Source organism: Staurois parvus, unplaced genomic scaffold (genome assembly GCF_062004578.1).
Source record: "Staurois parvus isolate SC_StPar_1 unplaced genomic scaffold, SC_StPar_1.0 ptg000299l, whole genome shotgun sequence".
Classification (NCBI taxonomy): Eukaryota; Metazoa; Chordata; class Amphibia; order Anura; family Ranidae; genus Staurois; species Staurois parvus.
This window is the reverse complement of record NW_028318095.1, coordinates 18,248,728-18,265,778: the sequence shown is the minus strand read 5'-3', so window position 1 is coordinate 18,265,778 and position 17,051 is coordinate 18,248,728. Positions and strand designations below refer to the sequence as shown.

Below are 17,051 nucleotides of genomic sequence, written 5' to 3'. Positions count from 1 at the left end.
TCTGGAGGAATGAGTACAGGAGACAGCAGACAGCACCGCTGTCTGTCTGGGTGAGGATGTATGTGTTAAATGTATTAGCAGATTTGAATAAAAAAAACACAAATTGAAGCCAGACTCCAGCTCACACTTTATAATCATTTACAGCAAACAGTTTTTTCTGTTTGGGATAAAGGTTTTTCATGAATAAACAAAAGCTGATCATTTTAACCACCCATGTCAGTACTACATAGTCTCATCCATGTAAGCTGATACATTCTGCTGGAGAGCTTGAAAAGCAGCAGAGCTGCTGGATGAATCACCAGATGAAACTAGAAGAAAGAAAGCCTAAAAAGAAATTAATACAGCCATCACATCTAAGAATTGGTAAGCTGAAATTTAATAAATGTTTGCTTTTGAGTTTAATAATGCTTTAAGAGCTAGTTCACTTTTACAGAAAAAAATATAAAAGTGAACTAACACTGCACCCCCCATCCCCTCTGAACTTACCTCCGTTTAGTGCATCCAGGACAGAGCAGATCAATTCTGATTGGACAGCGCCATCTCAATCAGTTGTTCTGGTCCATTCTAAAAGCACTGCATGGAGAAGAGGGAGATGAGCGCTTAGCAGCCCCAGCAGTACATACAGCAGGGACTGGGGGAGGATGTTCGGTGGTAGTTCACTTTTATATTTTTTATGTAAAGGTGAACTAACACATGATCACAAAGTAAATACAGTTGCCGGTTATCGGCAACACTTTGCTCACGCTGTCAGAGCATGAGGAAAGTACTGCCGATAACCGGTGTCACAGAGGACATCTGCACTGATAATTAGAGCACTGATCAGTGGCGCCCATAAGTGCCACCAGTTAGTGTTGTCAGTGCCCATCATTGCCACCTATCTGCCCATCAGTGCTGCATATCAGTGCCTCCTCATCAATTACCACCAGTTCCGCCTCATCAGTGCCTATCAGTGCAGCCTCATCAAAGCACATCAGTGAAGGAGTAAATTTACCTGTTTGCAAAATTTTATAATAGAAACAAATCAAAATTTTTTGCTCTTTTTTTGCTTATAGTGCAAAAAAAAAAAACCCAGTGGCGATTAAATACCACCGAAAGACAGCTCTATTTGTGTGAAAACAAATGCTAAAAATTTCATATGGGTACAATGTTGCATGACCGTGCAATTGTCAAAGTGCAACAGCGCTGAAAGCTGAAAATTGGCCTGGGCAGGAAGGGGGTTAAAGTTCCCAGTAGGCAAGTGGTTAAGTGTATATATTTATTTCCACATTGAATTTCAGTTGTATCTAGCCTACTCCTATTAATCAGAATGATCTTGAAGTTTGTAAACTTAAGCAGACCATAGATTATGCAATTTTCTTTCCTTCCCCAAGGGGTGCTGACGGGGAAGTCCCTCCCGCAGTGCTATTGCGTTCTGTTGGCCTTCCCGGCCAGCAGAACACAATGATTACTGCTAATGGCTATAGCTGCCAGCAGTAATAACATGTAAAAAAAAATCTGACAGGCTAGTAGCACCCAAGTCAATTGATGGATTGACTTGGCTACAACCAGCTTGCCCATAGATGGATCATATCTTGGTCGGTCCCTGCTGAACAGGTTGGGATTTGAATTATATGTGTCTGGCTTTACTAACCTCACTCTGCCCTCCGAGTAGGCACTGATGTGTCACACATTTCACAGAACCTGCCTCTCAACTACATCGGTGCTGAGATGAGCAGTTTCAGGTGGCAGAGTCGGTACAGGAATCACTGCTCGTAGGCTGTTAGCAAGGCACCATGGGATATGTAGTCTTTAGAGATTGAAAGTAAACCGCAGAGGAGTAGCTGCAAAGCATGCAGAGAATCCTGGAAGTTATGGTAAGAAATGGGCAGGAGTCAGGCAGAACTCACAACATGAAAGGAGATTTTTCAAGTAAACTGGATTGTCAAAATGACTATTGTTTGTATTGTAGTTACAACGCTGGTGTTATAAAATGAAAGTGTATGCTGTAACCATGGATTTGACATGAAATGAGGGAAGCAGATGTCAAAGGGACAGACACTAAAACATAAAAAAATTATAGAGCAGCACTGGGAATTCTTACAAAACAATGATCTCCGGGTCACTGGGAGTTCCCTTCATCCTTCTTGCTGGCCCTCCAATTAGTAGACTGGATGCACACTGTGCTCAAAGGATCTCACCTTGGAGGACAAAAAGCTGAAATTAGTGGAGGCTTTGTGCTCTACCCCAACAACTGACCACTGGTGCACACTTGTGAAGACAGCATGTGGGATGGGGGGTGCAGTAGAGATAAAGGAAATGGGGAGAGGCAGACTGGGCTGTTTCTGGATTTAATTGCCTATGTATATCCCATTTGTTGCCCGAGTATTATCACAATTGCCCATTTGTTTCCTTTGTTTGGCTGCAACTGCCATTTGTTCTCAGAAGCTGGCAGCAACATCCAGCTTATTAAATGTGTGTAATGGCGTTTATGGGCATACAGCACTTACAAGCCCATGAGCTTAGATTTATTTATTTGGTGACTATAATACTCATTTATTCACTTTATTATCCACTAGAATGAATCTATGCACCTACTTGTGCTTGTTTAAACATTTTTAGGCACATATGTGTTTAAATTACACCAATACGCTCTAGAATGTAGGTTTTGGTAATTTTTAAGCCCACTGAACCCTGGTCTAGAATACAAATGCCATATTGAGCATTAACACATTGCCTTTAATAGAGCTGGGTTTAGAGCCCCCCCCCAAAAAAAAGCCATACACATCTGAAAGAGCATGCATGAGCCCTTACAGGCTGCAGTAGTCTGTATGGCGCATTCACATTGACTGTAATGTGATCATATAAGTGGTAATTAAGGGCCAACATTTTGGGCCACCCAAACATTAGACCCTGAAGTTGTGACATCTACTTTGCTCCCTGTAGTTATTCCTAACATTTAGTGTCATTTACAATGTCATTTTTAAGCAAGAACCCCATCAAATATCTAGTCATGGGGTAGCCTGCAAGAGTAAGAGACTGACAATTGTCTGATAATTGAATTCCTAGGGGAAAAAAAAAGTTTGCATGCCCATACACTAGCGGCTGTTGTCACCTTCAAAGCAGTCCCCTTTGTGAAGCAACTCACTGTACCAGACGACTGTGCCACTGCTGGAAACAATGCTGGAAGTTGTTTTCTGGGATTTAGTATCTTTGTCGTGGTGCGCTGCGTGTCTGGAGTGTCATCAAATCTGTCTCCTTTTAAGGCATTTCTAATTTTTGAAACAGCCAAAAGTTGCAGGGTGCTAAGTCAGCGAAAAAAAGTTTTGGAATGGATTTTCAAGAACACTTCATGCAGGAGCATTGTTGCAGTGGAGCATGTGCAGGAGCATTGTCGTGGTGGAAAATCCACTTGTCAGGCCAGAGTTCTTGTCTTTTCTTTCAAATAGATTTGGTTTGCACTCTGTCCACATTTGCTTCAATCCTTTGTGTTTTTTGCTGCCCACTTCTTGTGTCATCATGGACATCTTCCCGCCCCTCCTTAAACCACCTATGCCCTTCAAAAACACTTGATTTTGTACTGTTGCCAATTATCAGATTGGCACAAAATTCCTGTCACTCATTTTTTACTAACAGCGCAACGCACCCAAGTGTCATTTCTACTACTCTGTAACAACTGAGTCAACTGGTCTACAACCTGGGCGAGTGCAAATTAGAATATGTCAGAACACTCTCAAGTGTGAATGGCTGCGTGGCTCACCACCATAGTGCTGCGCCACGACCATTCCAGTACCTAAATTGTCACATCTCTTACAGTTTACATATGTGGCCATACGTGAGTCATTTTCTTTCGTTCAATCTGCTGGTTAAACGAAAGAAAATGACTTGATTCCATCATCCACACACTAGATGTGGATGGGGGAATCCCTCATGCTGAGCCTTTGTATTTTGACAGTGGAGAGATTTCTCCACCATCAGAATGCACAAATCAGCACCACTATAGCCAGCAGCACTGATAGAGAGAACATTGTCTAATGGGCTGGTTGTACGGCTGCTGCACCGGCCAAATTTCAATCCATTTAGAGCTGGCTTAAAGTAGAACTATAGGCAAAAATTTTGTTTCATTTTGGATAGAGCATGGGAGGGTTATAACCCCCTCAATTTTTTTTCACCTTCTGTGTCCCATTGCAGAGGTTTTACCTTCACTTCCTGTCCCATAGCCAAACAGAAGTGAGAAGAAATTCCTTCAAACTAATGGAATTCCTTGGGGACCCTCAGATGACCAGAACTAGTGTCCCCATTGGAAGATATCCCCTCTATTACTTTTCTGGGGACAACCCAAAATTTTGGATTTTCTTTTACTTTCAACGATAATGGACAACTAGAGAGGGTGAATCTCCTTAACGGGGGCACAGACAGTAATAAAAACTGACCAGCGTTCTAATCCCTGTCCACTCTATCCAAAACTACCCCCCCCCCCAAAAAAAAAAACTGTTTTGCCTATAATTATACTTTAAGGCCCAGCCTTTTAATAGAGATTTACAAAACTAAACATCTTATAATGGCTGCAAATTGTTTTTTAAGATTGTTCTGGAACAAAGAATAAAATGTTTCCTTCCTCATGTGTAACGACAATGGCATGTTTGGCATGCTGTCATTAAAACTTAGCAAACCATGGAGTAAATAATTAATTGGCTGTGCAGTTATGACCACAAAGTAAGCACATATTCTAGTGAACACGGACACAGGTCAACTTGCTACTCACTGTCAGATTTGGTCCCACATATTGCTGGTAAAAATTTACCAGGCGTGATGATTGAGAATCATCAATTTTTCATTTTCTGTTATTTAACCCTAAAAACTAAAATATATTTCAGCTTACCAGTCCTTGGATGTGGTGGCTACATTAATTTTCTGTTTTTTTACCTGGTGATCCTGCCTGTAACACATTTCCTTTCCTGGAGGAGAAGCATTGACACTCTAGGCCTATGGTCTCCAAACTGCTCCCCTTTGCCTGCCTTTATCCGGCCCTTGAAGCACTGTTCTTCCCACTTACACCAACTATGAAACGCTATTAATTCTATTAGCACCAATTATAGGGGGCTATTCCTCCCACTGACACCACCTATGATGCACTATTCCTTCTACTGACACCATCTATGGGTACTATTCCTTTCACTGACACCAACAATAGGGCATAATTCCTCCCACTGATATAAATGATGAAACACTATTCCTCCCAAAGAAACCAAAGAAGGGGCATTATTCCTCCCACTGACACCAAAGAAGGGGCACTATTCCTCCTACTAATACCAATGATGGGGCACTGTTCCTTCCACTGACAACAAAGAAGGGGAACTATTTCTCCCACTGATACCAATGATGGGGCACTTGTCCTTCCACTGACACCAATGATGGAGAACTATTCCTTCCACTGACACCAACAATGGGATGCTATTCCTTCCACTGATACCAAAGACGGGGCACAATTCCTTGCACTGATACAACAATGGGACGCTATTCCTTTTCCAGACAAAGTATGAGGCATTATTCCTCCTCCCACTGTATCCCATCTTGAGGCATTGTTTACTCCCACTAACAATGGGACATTTTCAACTCCCACTGGCCACAGTCCACCCCCCCAAAGTCTGAAGTACTGTAAACTGCTCCTTTGTTAGAACGTTTGTTGACCCCTTCTCTAGGCAGTGTGTTCCTGTTGAGCTCCATAATACCTCTCCCACTTCTCCATACCAGATAAGAGGTGTTCTGTAGTCCACAGAAGAATAATGGGAAGAACTGATCCCACTGCTAACCTAAAACAGTTCAGCAGGTTGAGTTTGCAGGAAGCTAATGACTCACTGTTCTGCAAAGAAACCAATCGGCTTCTATTTTTTGGTCAAAGCTTAATTGAACAAGCTGAAGTTAGACGTTGATTGGCTGCCATACATAGTTACACCAGATCTTGATCTCTCCAGGTTTGGTAAATCAACTCCACTGAATATTGGACAGACCGAAAGGGAGCAAAAAGAGAAGCTCATTGTTAGATTTTGCACACACTTTAAAATAGAACTTAAGGGAAAATTTTTTTTATAATTTTGGATAAGTAAGGAAGGATCCTAATCTCTTTCCGTTGGGGAGATTTTCCTTCACTTCCTGTCACATAGCCGAAAAGGGAAAGCAAGGGAATCCCTTGTCATCATTAGTCACCAGAACTAGTGTCCACATCGGAAAATTTCCCCTCTATTGCTTTTCTGGGGACAGCCCAAAATTTGGGATTTTCTTTTACTGTCACTTTCAAAGATAATGGTAAACAGGACAAACGGAGAGAATGAATCTCCCTAACGGGGGCACAGACTGCTCTAAGAACCTAACAGGTGTTCTAATCCCTCTCCACTCTATCCAAAATTAAAAACTGTTTTGCCTTCAGTTACACTTTCAAAATGTAGCCTCTTTGCTTAGATGAGCATAGCAATCTCCCATTAGTATCAAATACATATCAAATGTATTGAATTGTACATTTTAGTATGCTACATTTCCTTTCTTTCCAGTATTAAGTATTGATCACCAAATTTTTTGTTCTGTCATAAAGGATTTAAACACAAAAGGCTGGAATTTTGACCGCAGTTAGCGATGAGCGTGCTTCCTCCAGTTCGCCGAGACCGGATAGTGGCAGAGCTGCCTCAGGTACGCATGATAATTGTGATATTGTGACATAATAATTGGAGCCCCACACTTCTGACCCCTCTGTGCACAATATAGGATGCAAATCTGGCCATAGATGGATTAAATGTGAGATGGTTCCTGTTGAATAGGCTGCCATCTTCTCAGTAGGTGGCCCTGACAGTCCCCTCCCTACCCTTCATCCTTCAATTGAATAATCAAATTGTGTGTTGAACACGCTTTGGCTACTTGCACATTATAGTAACACGTGAACAGGGCCGTGGATAAGGGGGTACAACCAGTCCTTCTGTATGGGGCCCAGGCCAGCAGAGGGGCCCAGGCAGCTGGGTGAATTGGATGTGGGCAGAGAGGGTGATCGGTGCAGTGGGGGGGAGGGGGGGGGGACAATTACTGGAACCGATCCCCTGTATGTCTCTCTGTGCAGCAGCTAAAGGCTGGCTTCTTCTCTGGTTTTCAGCTGCTGCAGAGAGAGCCATAAAGGGAATTGGTTCCAGTAATACCCCCCACCACACCCATCACGCTCCCTACGCACCATACATTTCCCCCTGCTGCCCAGGCCCCCGTGTGCCACCACCCCTACAGTGCTGCCGGCTTCCCTCCTCTCCTTTCCAACGGCAGCTGTAAGCACACAACAGGATCCTTCAGGAAGGAGAGTGGGTGAGGAAAGGGTCCTGTAAATATGTCACATTTACCAGCCCTTTCCTTTCCTGAATGAGCACAATGAGTGATTGGTACTGATCACTCACTGTGTTCTTTCATAACTAAAGCATAGTAAGCATAGTCAACTGGGTTTTTGGTTTTTTTTTGGAGGGGGGCCCTGTCAGGTTGGCTGTATGGGGCCCTGTGGTTTCTAACAGCAGCCCTGCCTGTGAATTCATGTAAAATCGTGATTTTGCATGTGTGTACAAAAAAATGGTAAAATGCATGTCATGATGCATTTCCATTTATTGTTAATGGAACACGGGAAGTAATAAGTGTGTTTTTGCATGCAGACAAATTTGTGTCAAATGCAGCAAAACCTCAGAAAAAGGCGCATAAACGTCTTTGCTACATTTACCGTATAAAATTCCCATTGCACATGATCCTGAAAAAGGCCAAAGAGTAAGCAAGTGCTGTAGCAGATAGCACCTGGAGACACCATGAAATTATATATTGCCAGCACGCCATGGATCGTCAGAAATAATGTGCAAACGTTTACTGAGAAGATCACACCACAATGGTAAAGTGCAACATTTCTGGGTCATAAAGGACCCCTTCATCAGGCATTTGATGATGGGGTGCTTACATGCATTACAATGGGGTTCTCACATGCCTGACGAAGGGGTCCTGCACGGCCCTGAAATGTTGCACCTTACCATTGTGAAATGTTCTTCTCAATAAATGTTTGGATGTTATTTTTGACAATGCACGCTGTGCTGGAAATATTGACTTTGATTATATGCCACATTTGCCGTGTGCAGGAAAGCCCATTGAAATGAACGGGCTGCCCTATGCATAAAGCACAACAACACGTAAAAATCTCGCCTATGCGCGATGCCTGACATCGTCTACCATAATGGGAATAGGGGCTTCAGAGAATTTTGACAGCTGCCAGAGTGGGTGATTTATCCATCCATGCTGTGTAGTGTGGATACAGGAATCTGTTATTATTGGTTGGAATCTGATGATTATGGCCATACAGAGCTCCTCCCCCACACAAAAAAAAAACATGGAGTATGCTATGTTTAGACATCAGTGTTGATGATTGGGCTGGCATAGGGATAACTGGAGACTAAAGCTGGTTAAATAAACTGCAGAGCTCAATCTCAGTCCCGTAAAGACTGAGATTGAGCTCTGCGGTCACTTTTACAGCAGTTGTTCTCTTATTCCAGGTCACAATGTCCTTTTGTCTCTTTCGGTAAGTTGACCATATCAGCTGCACTTAAGCTTATCAGACAACATTTTCCTGGAAACTGTATACGTCATCATAACCTTTGATACTGTACCTCACGACATGACAGATAAATTGGCAACTTCAGTCACAGAGGCACAGCTTAGTGGGCACTAACAATTTGCCCTCTTTGAAGCTCAGTAAGCTCTGACATGACTCAGTATTAATAGCAGCGCACGCAGTGAGTGACGAAAGTGAGGCTTCCCACCTGTTAGCTAGGTGTCTCATCACACAGCAGAAACAAAAAATGTTACATCACATCCGCTTTCAGCGCAAAACATGTTGTCAGTTTCACACCTGCAAATCATGTAGTGTTTCCATTTTTTGTCTAACCCCTGTATGTATGTATATATATATTTCTTGGGTTGATATTTACAAACAACATAACCTTGATGACCTCCCATGCACACAATGAACCTCTACTTTGCTCCTCCACTGCCTATTCCCTCCCCCATTACCCTGTGTACTAGCACTGAGGCAATCTGCAATTATAATGAATCTCTGCCCTAATGAGTCACTGTATTAGACATGTAGGGTTAGCCCCAGAGGCACTCTTAAGAGACTTTTTTCAGACAGTTGGGTTTAAGATGAGGATAGAAGTATGTGTCGGATTGCAACATAATGACATGTTAGGAAATAAAAGATGAATAATTTCTAGGATTAATTACTGTACATAGTAACATTCAGTCATTTAAGGGGAATTCTCACTGTAGAGCAGTTTGCTAAGTGCAGAAGCCCATAGCAGCCAGTCAGAAAATATCTTTTTTTTCTGCTAATTGGTTAATGTGCTTTACAAATGTGTTTTTTTCACTGGCCTACTGTTTGTAGTTTTTTTAATGAGGTATAGAAAAAGAAGGGAAGCAGACCTGTGTGGATAACGGTCTCTACCATGTCACTGGGTTTTACTGCTAGAACATCCCTTATTATAGAGACACTGAAGTTTTTTTAATTAAATAGACTAGTGTACTTTAAATGAAAACCACATTCACATTAGAAACTTGTTTGAGAAAAAAAATGGCCTTCCTGCTCCTCTGAATTTTGTCATCACTGTGGTTGAAAATAAATATTGATTTGAAGTCACTAAAGGAAACTCAAACAAAATAAAAATAAAAACATTCCATCAAAAATGACAAGTGTATGGGCAAATTTACTATTGTACTTTAAAGGGATAGTTCACATTTAATGACTTTTGCGAAAAACCAAATTTTTTTAAAAGCTTACGTTTTTATCTGCTCATTTCATTGCCCTTCCGTCTCCATCCACTGGATGTGAGACCCCAAGAAATTCATGAATGGGCACCCAGCTCTTTTCCCTACCAATGCATACGCAGTCTGCTCTCCCTTGCAAAGAGGTCACTCAGAAGACAGTTCAATAGCAAAGCCAAGTAATACACCAGATAATTAACTATACTGGAATGCAAACCTCTGCTTTGGTTCAAGGCCTTTCTGTGAGTAACAGCACAATTAAACCTCATGCACATTGCAGCTAAAAAAAATGCCTGTTTTACATCCTTTTGACGTTTTTTCTGCCTTTAAATGCACCTCCATGTTTGCCTATGAGTCCATGCACACATACTGTAGGTTTAGAGGCAGGATCATTTAGAGGCAGAAAAAAACATCACTTGACTGTTCAGATAGGAGTGTTTGGCCAGAAAAAACATGTAAATGCACATAAACACTGGCATTTATGCACATTTGCCCTTTAATACATTGTAATGGCCAGAATACATTCATATTCTGGCCAACAGAATGCTTTAACAGCAAATGTGTAAACTTGCACAAACGCCAGTGAAAAGTTTGACTTTTGCTGCGTTTTTCATTTGCTTTCCTCCTGTAAGTTGAAAATGTGTCCAAAGCAGCACAGTGTGCATGAAGCCTAAGTGCTGTGCAGGATTAAGCAGTGATGGAGTTACTCCGCAACTGCACAGCTCTTGCAGCAGTGATGTTGCGTTAATCCATACCAGTGTATAAAACAATAGTCTCCCAAAACCAAAACTGCTTAAGCTCAGTTCACATATATACGGCCATGCGGGCCGCGTTTTGCATGGGCACGTGAGCCCATTCATTTGAATGGACTCCCGTGCCCGTGACACGCAGAGAAGAAGTCCCTGCACTTCTTCCTAAAACACAGCCCGCATGGGAACCTCGGTTCCCAGTACGATTGCGTTTTCCAGTGCGGGCGGCATGCCATTAGAAGTAATGGCACGCCGCCCGCGGGTCCGCATTTCTCTGTGCAGGTGGTGCGGCTTCACAGATTTTTGTGCGAATCCGCAGCGGCACCACCCGCACGGATGTGAACCTAGCCTGAAGTAGAAGTATACCCAGAGCTATTCCTATGGATCACAGGAGTGCAGTTTGCTATACACTCCTGTGATTCATTTTCATCACTAAACCAGTCCAGGCTCTGAAACGATCCCAATAAAATAGTGGGGATCCACCCAGATGCCTGGACTGGCAGCTGGCTCAACCACTCAGTGATCTGCCTTGAGTCTGAGCCAGCCCCTCGCATCCCCTCCACAACCCAGCGCACCAGTGAGTGCTGGAGGGGCAGAGCAGAGAGCTGGTGACTGGCAGTCATGCTTTGTGCTCAGAGCGGAGGGGAGAACAGGGTGATCAGCAGTGTTTAAATATAAATAAACAGCGCAAATTTAGATCACTAATCAATATAATAAATCATATAAAATAAGTGCATAAATTATTCGTGTTTCCCCTTAATATTAAACAAAAACACCCAAAAGTCCATGTGCTGAAGACATAATTGAATTGTAGAAGTAAAAATGCAAATAAAAATAAAAATAAAAGTGCCAACTTCTTTTCTTCAAAAAATACTTTCACCTTCCACCAGTGCACACACCAACATCGAATACACTCACCAGAACTTGGTGAGTAAAAGACCTTTAAGGAATTTTTAGGGATCCTAAACCCTCTTTGGTGCCACGCTAGGGAAAATCTTCACCCTCCGAATAGACTCCACCATCCAACCAAAAGAAAAAAAACTCACATAGCATAATATTGTCACACAATAGTAACTTTTTCCAAATGGAGATTAAGGCCACTCACATGTTAAACACTTGCTAAAGGCATGTTTATTATGTATAACAGGCTTCAGTTCCAGCAGATATACAAACTTTTCCTTCCAGGACTCTCACATCCACAATGGAACAAAGACAGAACTCCTCTTAGACCAAACAGTGAACCAAGATGGCCGCTGGAACGCACCGCTCAGCGTGCGTTCCACTCACCGGAAATGACGTCAGGCGCATGGAGTGTGGACCGGAAATGCGTCAACGCGTTTCGCCCCTCCCATAGGGCGTTATCAAGGTCTTGATAACGCCCTATGGGAGGGGTGAAACGCGTTGACGCATTTCCGGTCCACACTCCATGCGCCTGACGTCATTTCCGGTGAGTGGAACGCACGCTGAGCGGTGCGTTCCAGCGGCCATCTTGGTTCACTGTTTGGTCTAAGAGGAGTTCTGTCTTTGTTCCATTGTGGATGTGAGAGTCCTGGAAGGAAAAGTTTGTATATCTGCTGGAACTGAAGCCTGTTATACATAATAAACATGCCTTTAGCAAGTGTTTAACATGTGAGTGGCCTTAATCTCCATTTGGTAAAAGTTACTATTGTGTGACAATATTATGCTATGTGAGTTTTTTTTCTTTTGGTTGGATGGTGGAGTCTATTCGGAGGGTGAAGATTTTCCCTAGCGTGGCACCAAAGAGGGTTTAGGATCCCTAAAAATTCCTTAAAGGTCTTTTACTCACCAAGTTCTGGTGAGTGTATTCGATGTTGGTGTGTGCACTGGTGGAAGGTGAAAGTATTTTTTGAAGAAAAGAAGTTGGCACTTTTATTTTTATTTTTATTTGCATTTTTACTTCTACAATTCAATTATGTCTTCAGCACATGGACTTTTGGGTGTTTTTGTTTAATATTAAGGGGAAACACGAATAATTTATGCACTTATTTTATATGATTTATTATATTGATTAATGATCTAAATGTGCGCTGTTTATTTATATTTATATTGTTTGTGTTTTCACGATTGGCACAGCAGCATTTTTAGAGTGTTATTTGGAAAGTTTTGGCGCAGAAATAAGTTTTCTTGTATGATCAGCAGTGTTTGATTGCTCAGTTCTCGCTGCACAGCTGGCCGGTGACAGATGCTGCATCCACCTAGGTTTTTCATAAAGTCCATCTGTCACTGCTTGGTGACTTGTGCCTACAGGTAAGCTTATAATAATGCTTATCTGCTGGTACAAGGAGTATTTCCTAAATGTGCACTTTTTTTTTAGGAGATATTCACTATTTCTGCAGCTGGTGACGTGACCGGTAAATGCGCACTGCGCTCTGAAGGGACAGCATACTGAGCATGCCATCTCTTCAGAGCACTGTGCTGCAATCGTGGCTCCCGTGTGTATGCATGGGAATGACATCATTGCAATTCTGCCATTCAAATGACTGCAGCCCGCGAACCCAGAAGGAAGACCGGGTGAAGATGGCTAGCGGTGACAGCATGCTGATGCTTCATTTTACAGGTAAGGCTTTCATATTGTGCTAGTATGCTAGTATCCTTCCTAGATTGTCAGCTCGAAAGAGCAGGGCCCTCGAACCCCTCATGTATTGTTTTGTTACTGTATTGTCTCATGTTCTGTCCCCCACTATAATGTACAGCGCTGAGCGAACATTTTGGCGCTATATAAATACTGTATAATAATAATAATACTAGCACATTATACCACTGATTTGCAGGGAAATGTTTTTTTTTCAATGGACTGTCGTACCGCTTTATTTCTCGTATGATTACACCCTCCTCTTGGTAAACCTCCAGAGCTCTCGCCCTGTGTGGTCCAAGTGTTGTGGATGTGGCCTCAGGCCTTGACGTCTATGCAGGAAGGATGAGCAAGACGACAGAGCCGGGTGGTGGTGAGGGTGCCAGACAGGAAATAAGCTCTCATTTTCTCAGCTGTTGCCTGGATAGAGCTGGTGCCTGGAGCAGAAACAACACAAACTGAACACAGCATTGCTGGAGAGCTTCAACAGCTTCCTTGTTACAGATGGCAAATTAAAACTATGTAAATGAACATCTTTGTAAGGCTGAAACAGTTTTGAAGCAGTGACTCTGCTTTTGTTTGGATGTAATATACATATCAAAGGACTAATAAATGTGAGTAATAAATGTGCTCATTCACATGTGTAGTGCCTTCTGAAGGATGGATTGCTCTTCAGAGAACGTTTGGAGTTATATTGCCTCCTCGCTGCCTGATTTATCCCTGGAAATGTCTTACTACCATGCTACAATCATGTGCATTGCACAGGGTGGCAGAGCAGCCCCACAGAGATAAAGTTGACATTTTACACACGTGTACAGCCTTGAGGCTAGGTTCACATCTGTGCCACTGTGGATCCGCATGAAAATCCGTGCAGCCGCACCACCCGCACAGAGAAATGCGGACCTGCGGGCGGGTGCCATTAGTTCTAATGGCACGCCGCCCGCACTGCAAAACGCAACCGTACTAGGAACTGAGGTTCTCGTGCAGGCTACGTTTTCGGAAGAAGTGCAAGGGCTTCTTCCCTGCATGTCACGGGCACAGGAGTCCATTCAAATGAATGGGCTCTCGTGCCCGTGCAAAACGCAGCCCGCACGGCCGCATGTATGTGAACCGGAGCTAAGTGGCTGCATGCCCAGATTCAGGCGGACAGTTGGGAGGGTAAAAATTGGTCTTACTGCCCCCTAGCAGCACTGAGTGAAGCCTTACTGTAAAACAGTTGCTAATAACTTAAAGTGTCACTAAACCCACAACAGTAAAATCAGTCTGTATATGCAGTAAAGCATGTTTGTTATACTCACTGTGGAACCGAAGGGGTTAATCCTCTGCACTGTGTAAAAAGGACATTTAATCCTGTTTTCTCTGCCCCTCCTCTTGTTCAAATGTCCACGTTTTATCTCCTGATAAGACAGACTGAACCCGTAGCCACATGCACATGCTCTAGTGTGTATTGCTAGATAGGTATTTTTTTTCTTGGGAGAATGCATGTGATCAGCACAGGGCCAATCAGCACTGTCCAGACAGAGGTTCAGGGGTTGTGCATCCTCCTAGAACAGAAAGAAAATTCTTCCTACAAGCTTTAACCAGTGGTCTGCTGCAGTTACAAGACTGCTTCTAACTGCTGATGAGAAAAAGTATTTAGCAGTTTATTTTTACTAAAATAATTGCACTTCCATGTTGTGTGTACTGTGGGAGATCAGATATAGTGAATGCAGGCTCCTGGGTTTAGTAACACTTTTTTAAAAAAAATATCTTTTTATTAACTAACAAATAAAGAACATATGCACAAGAACATAAAACATTGGTTCACATATATCATACCCTCACAGAGGTAGAGAAGATCAATCACACATCCAAAAATTACAACAAGGCTGCATTAAAAGAACTCCAAGATGCTCACATGGTCGTCGCTACCAACTAAGAGATAAATGTGTAAATATTAAGTGTCCCATACTAGTGCACATTATAACCAATGCCATGTCCAAAGGACCAGTAGAAAATATAGAGATAGCTGGAAAATACAATATTGCCCAGGTTATGGCATGTCAGAGGCAGTGGAGGGTTCGGCCAACCATTTGGACCATACTCTATCATTTTTGGGGGCATCCTCTGTGCATATAAGTATCCTTATAAAGTGGAAAATTAGCATTAATTATCCACTTCCATGACATAATAGATGGGGGAGCAAGTTTTTTCCAGTTCAGAGTGATGACCTTTCTAGCGTAGAACAATAAGAGGCTAATCAGGGTGCGTTCAGCTACAGCGGACAGGAGATCACTAACCAGACCTAACAAACATACTGACATAGAAGGTTGTATGAGGACCGAGGTCAACGTATCGCACAAGGATATTACCTCCTTCCAGAAATCAGACAACGCTGCACAATGCCAATACACATGGGCAAAATCTCCCGGTGAGCCCCCACAACGCCAACATTCAGGGGAGTGTGATGAACTCATTTTGTGAAGCCTATATGGAGTGTAATAGGCCCGATATACTATCTTGAACTGGATCAGACGGTCCCGCAGAGAGACCGGAAAGGCAAATCCCAAATATCATCCTGGTGGTCATCATCCAATTCCGGGACATCCCGCAACCACTCCCGCAGGCCGCCCAGAGCAGGTAGGGAAACCCGTAACAGGTGTGAGTACAGATGGGAAGTAGGTTTCACTGAATAATCAGACAATATTAGTAACACTTTAAATAAAAAATTCTTCTTATACCTGCACTGGAATTGAAATATGTGACCATTGGTTTTAGTAAAGAATTATCAAAGTGGGACTGAAGTCTAAATTTGCTGGCGGCCAGAGTTTTTTGATAAAAGAGACTTAAGATGGCCTTGTTTCTGAGATCTAACCATCTAAAAGGGAGGGGCACATGATACAAAAGGTAATAATTGTGGGTGATGAGTTGAAGAGAAGGTAAAAAACTACATTTAAGGTGCAGTTGGGTTTTCAGAGATCCTCTAAAGATAGACAAAGCAGGATATAGCTGTAGATTGGGGTAAGGAGTTCCAGAGAATGGAAGAGGCTCTGGAGAAGTCCTGGGGACAGAGCACTAGATGATACGAGAGCTAAAAAAGAACGATGTCTTGGGAGGAACAAAGAAGACTATTTGGGTGATCTTTTGAGACAAGGTTGGTGCTATAGCTCAGGGCAGAGTTGTGAATGGCTTGTGTGTTGTTTAGTATTTTGAATTTTATTTGTTGGGCAAGTGGAAGTGGTTGGAAGAGAGGGGGTGAGGACATTGAGTAATTGGTGGGCCTAGTAGCAGCATTCATGATAGACTGGAGGGGGTAACCTTTTAGAGGTAGGCCAACAAGGAGAGGTTTGCAGTAGTTAATGCAGGAGTTAAACAGGGAGTGAATGAGAATCCCATTCCTGTGGGAAAATGAAGTCAAGAGACTTGAAGCTTAGTGCTCTGCTAAGACCTGTGCCTTGGGAAATAATTCAAATGAATGCAAATGTCCCAGTGCCTACAGAGGCCATGTTTGTTTACAGGCCTTTAGGTTAAGGCAAGGTTACCACTATTCATTTACAGAAAAGCTGGACAAATGTCACCACCAGTGTACGTTCAATAATTAATATTCTGAAAATTGTGCATTTACTTTCTTCTAGTGTTTCAAGAAAGAGGCTTGTCTTCACACCAAAGACTCCTTTCATTCCAAAGTGACCAATGCATGCAAGCAACAGAGAACCGGGACTGTGGGGTAGGTTAACCAAGCTATTACTGTATATATTTGAGTATTTTAGACATCGTCATGTGACCAGGGTGTAACCCCACCACCAAATCACCAACTGGAAATCCCTGTTGCTATGCTAATAATACCGACAGCAAAGAGATCTGAATTGGCCTATCAATTTTTCCTTTCTCCACCAAATGCTTTCATCTTACCATTTGCTCTTATTGGCTGTATCTGA

The 17,051-nt window shown here is 42.7% G+C and overlaps 1 protein-coding gene and 1 long non-coding RNA gene across 5 annotated transcripts in view; one reads left to right on the top strand and one right to left on the bottom strand.

Moving 5' to 3' along the window:
- The window catches only part of RAB34 (RAB34, member RAS oncogene family), a 50,258-nt gene that overhangs the window by 1,015 nt on the left and 32,192 nt on the right, over positions 1–17,051 (top strand). For 3 of the 4 annotated variants that reach the window (XM_089682979.1, XM_089682982.1, XM_089682980.1), the window contains exons 2-3: positions 6,566–6,660; positions 16,749–16,840. In XM_089682979.1, the coding sequence (XP_089539105.1) occupies positions 6,607–6,660; positions 16,749–16,840 (146 nt within the window). In that variant the 5' untranslated portion in view covers positions 6,566–6,606. Of the gene's footprint in view, positions 1–197; positions 364–6,565; positions 6,661–16,748; positions 16,841–17,051 lie in introns of those variants that run through there. The other variant, XM_089682981.1, reaches the window with a different exon arrangement.
- Positions 148–14,595, bottom strand: LOC149457935 (uncharacterized). Its single transcript, XR_016313548.1, has 3 exons — positions 14,433–14,595; positions 2,081–2,177; positions 148–324 (listed from the first exon to the last, which is right to left on the bottom strand). It is a non-coding gene; the product is annotated as an uncharacterized LOC149457935 (long non-coding RNA).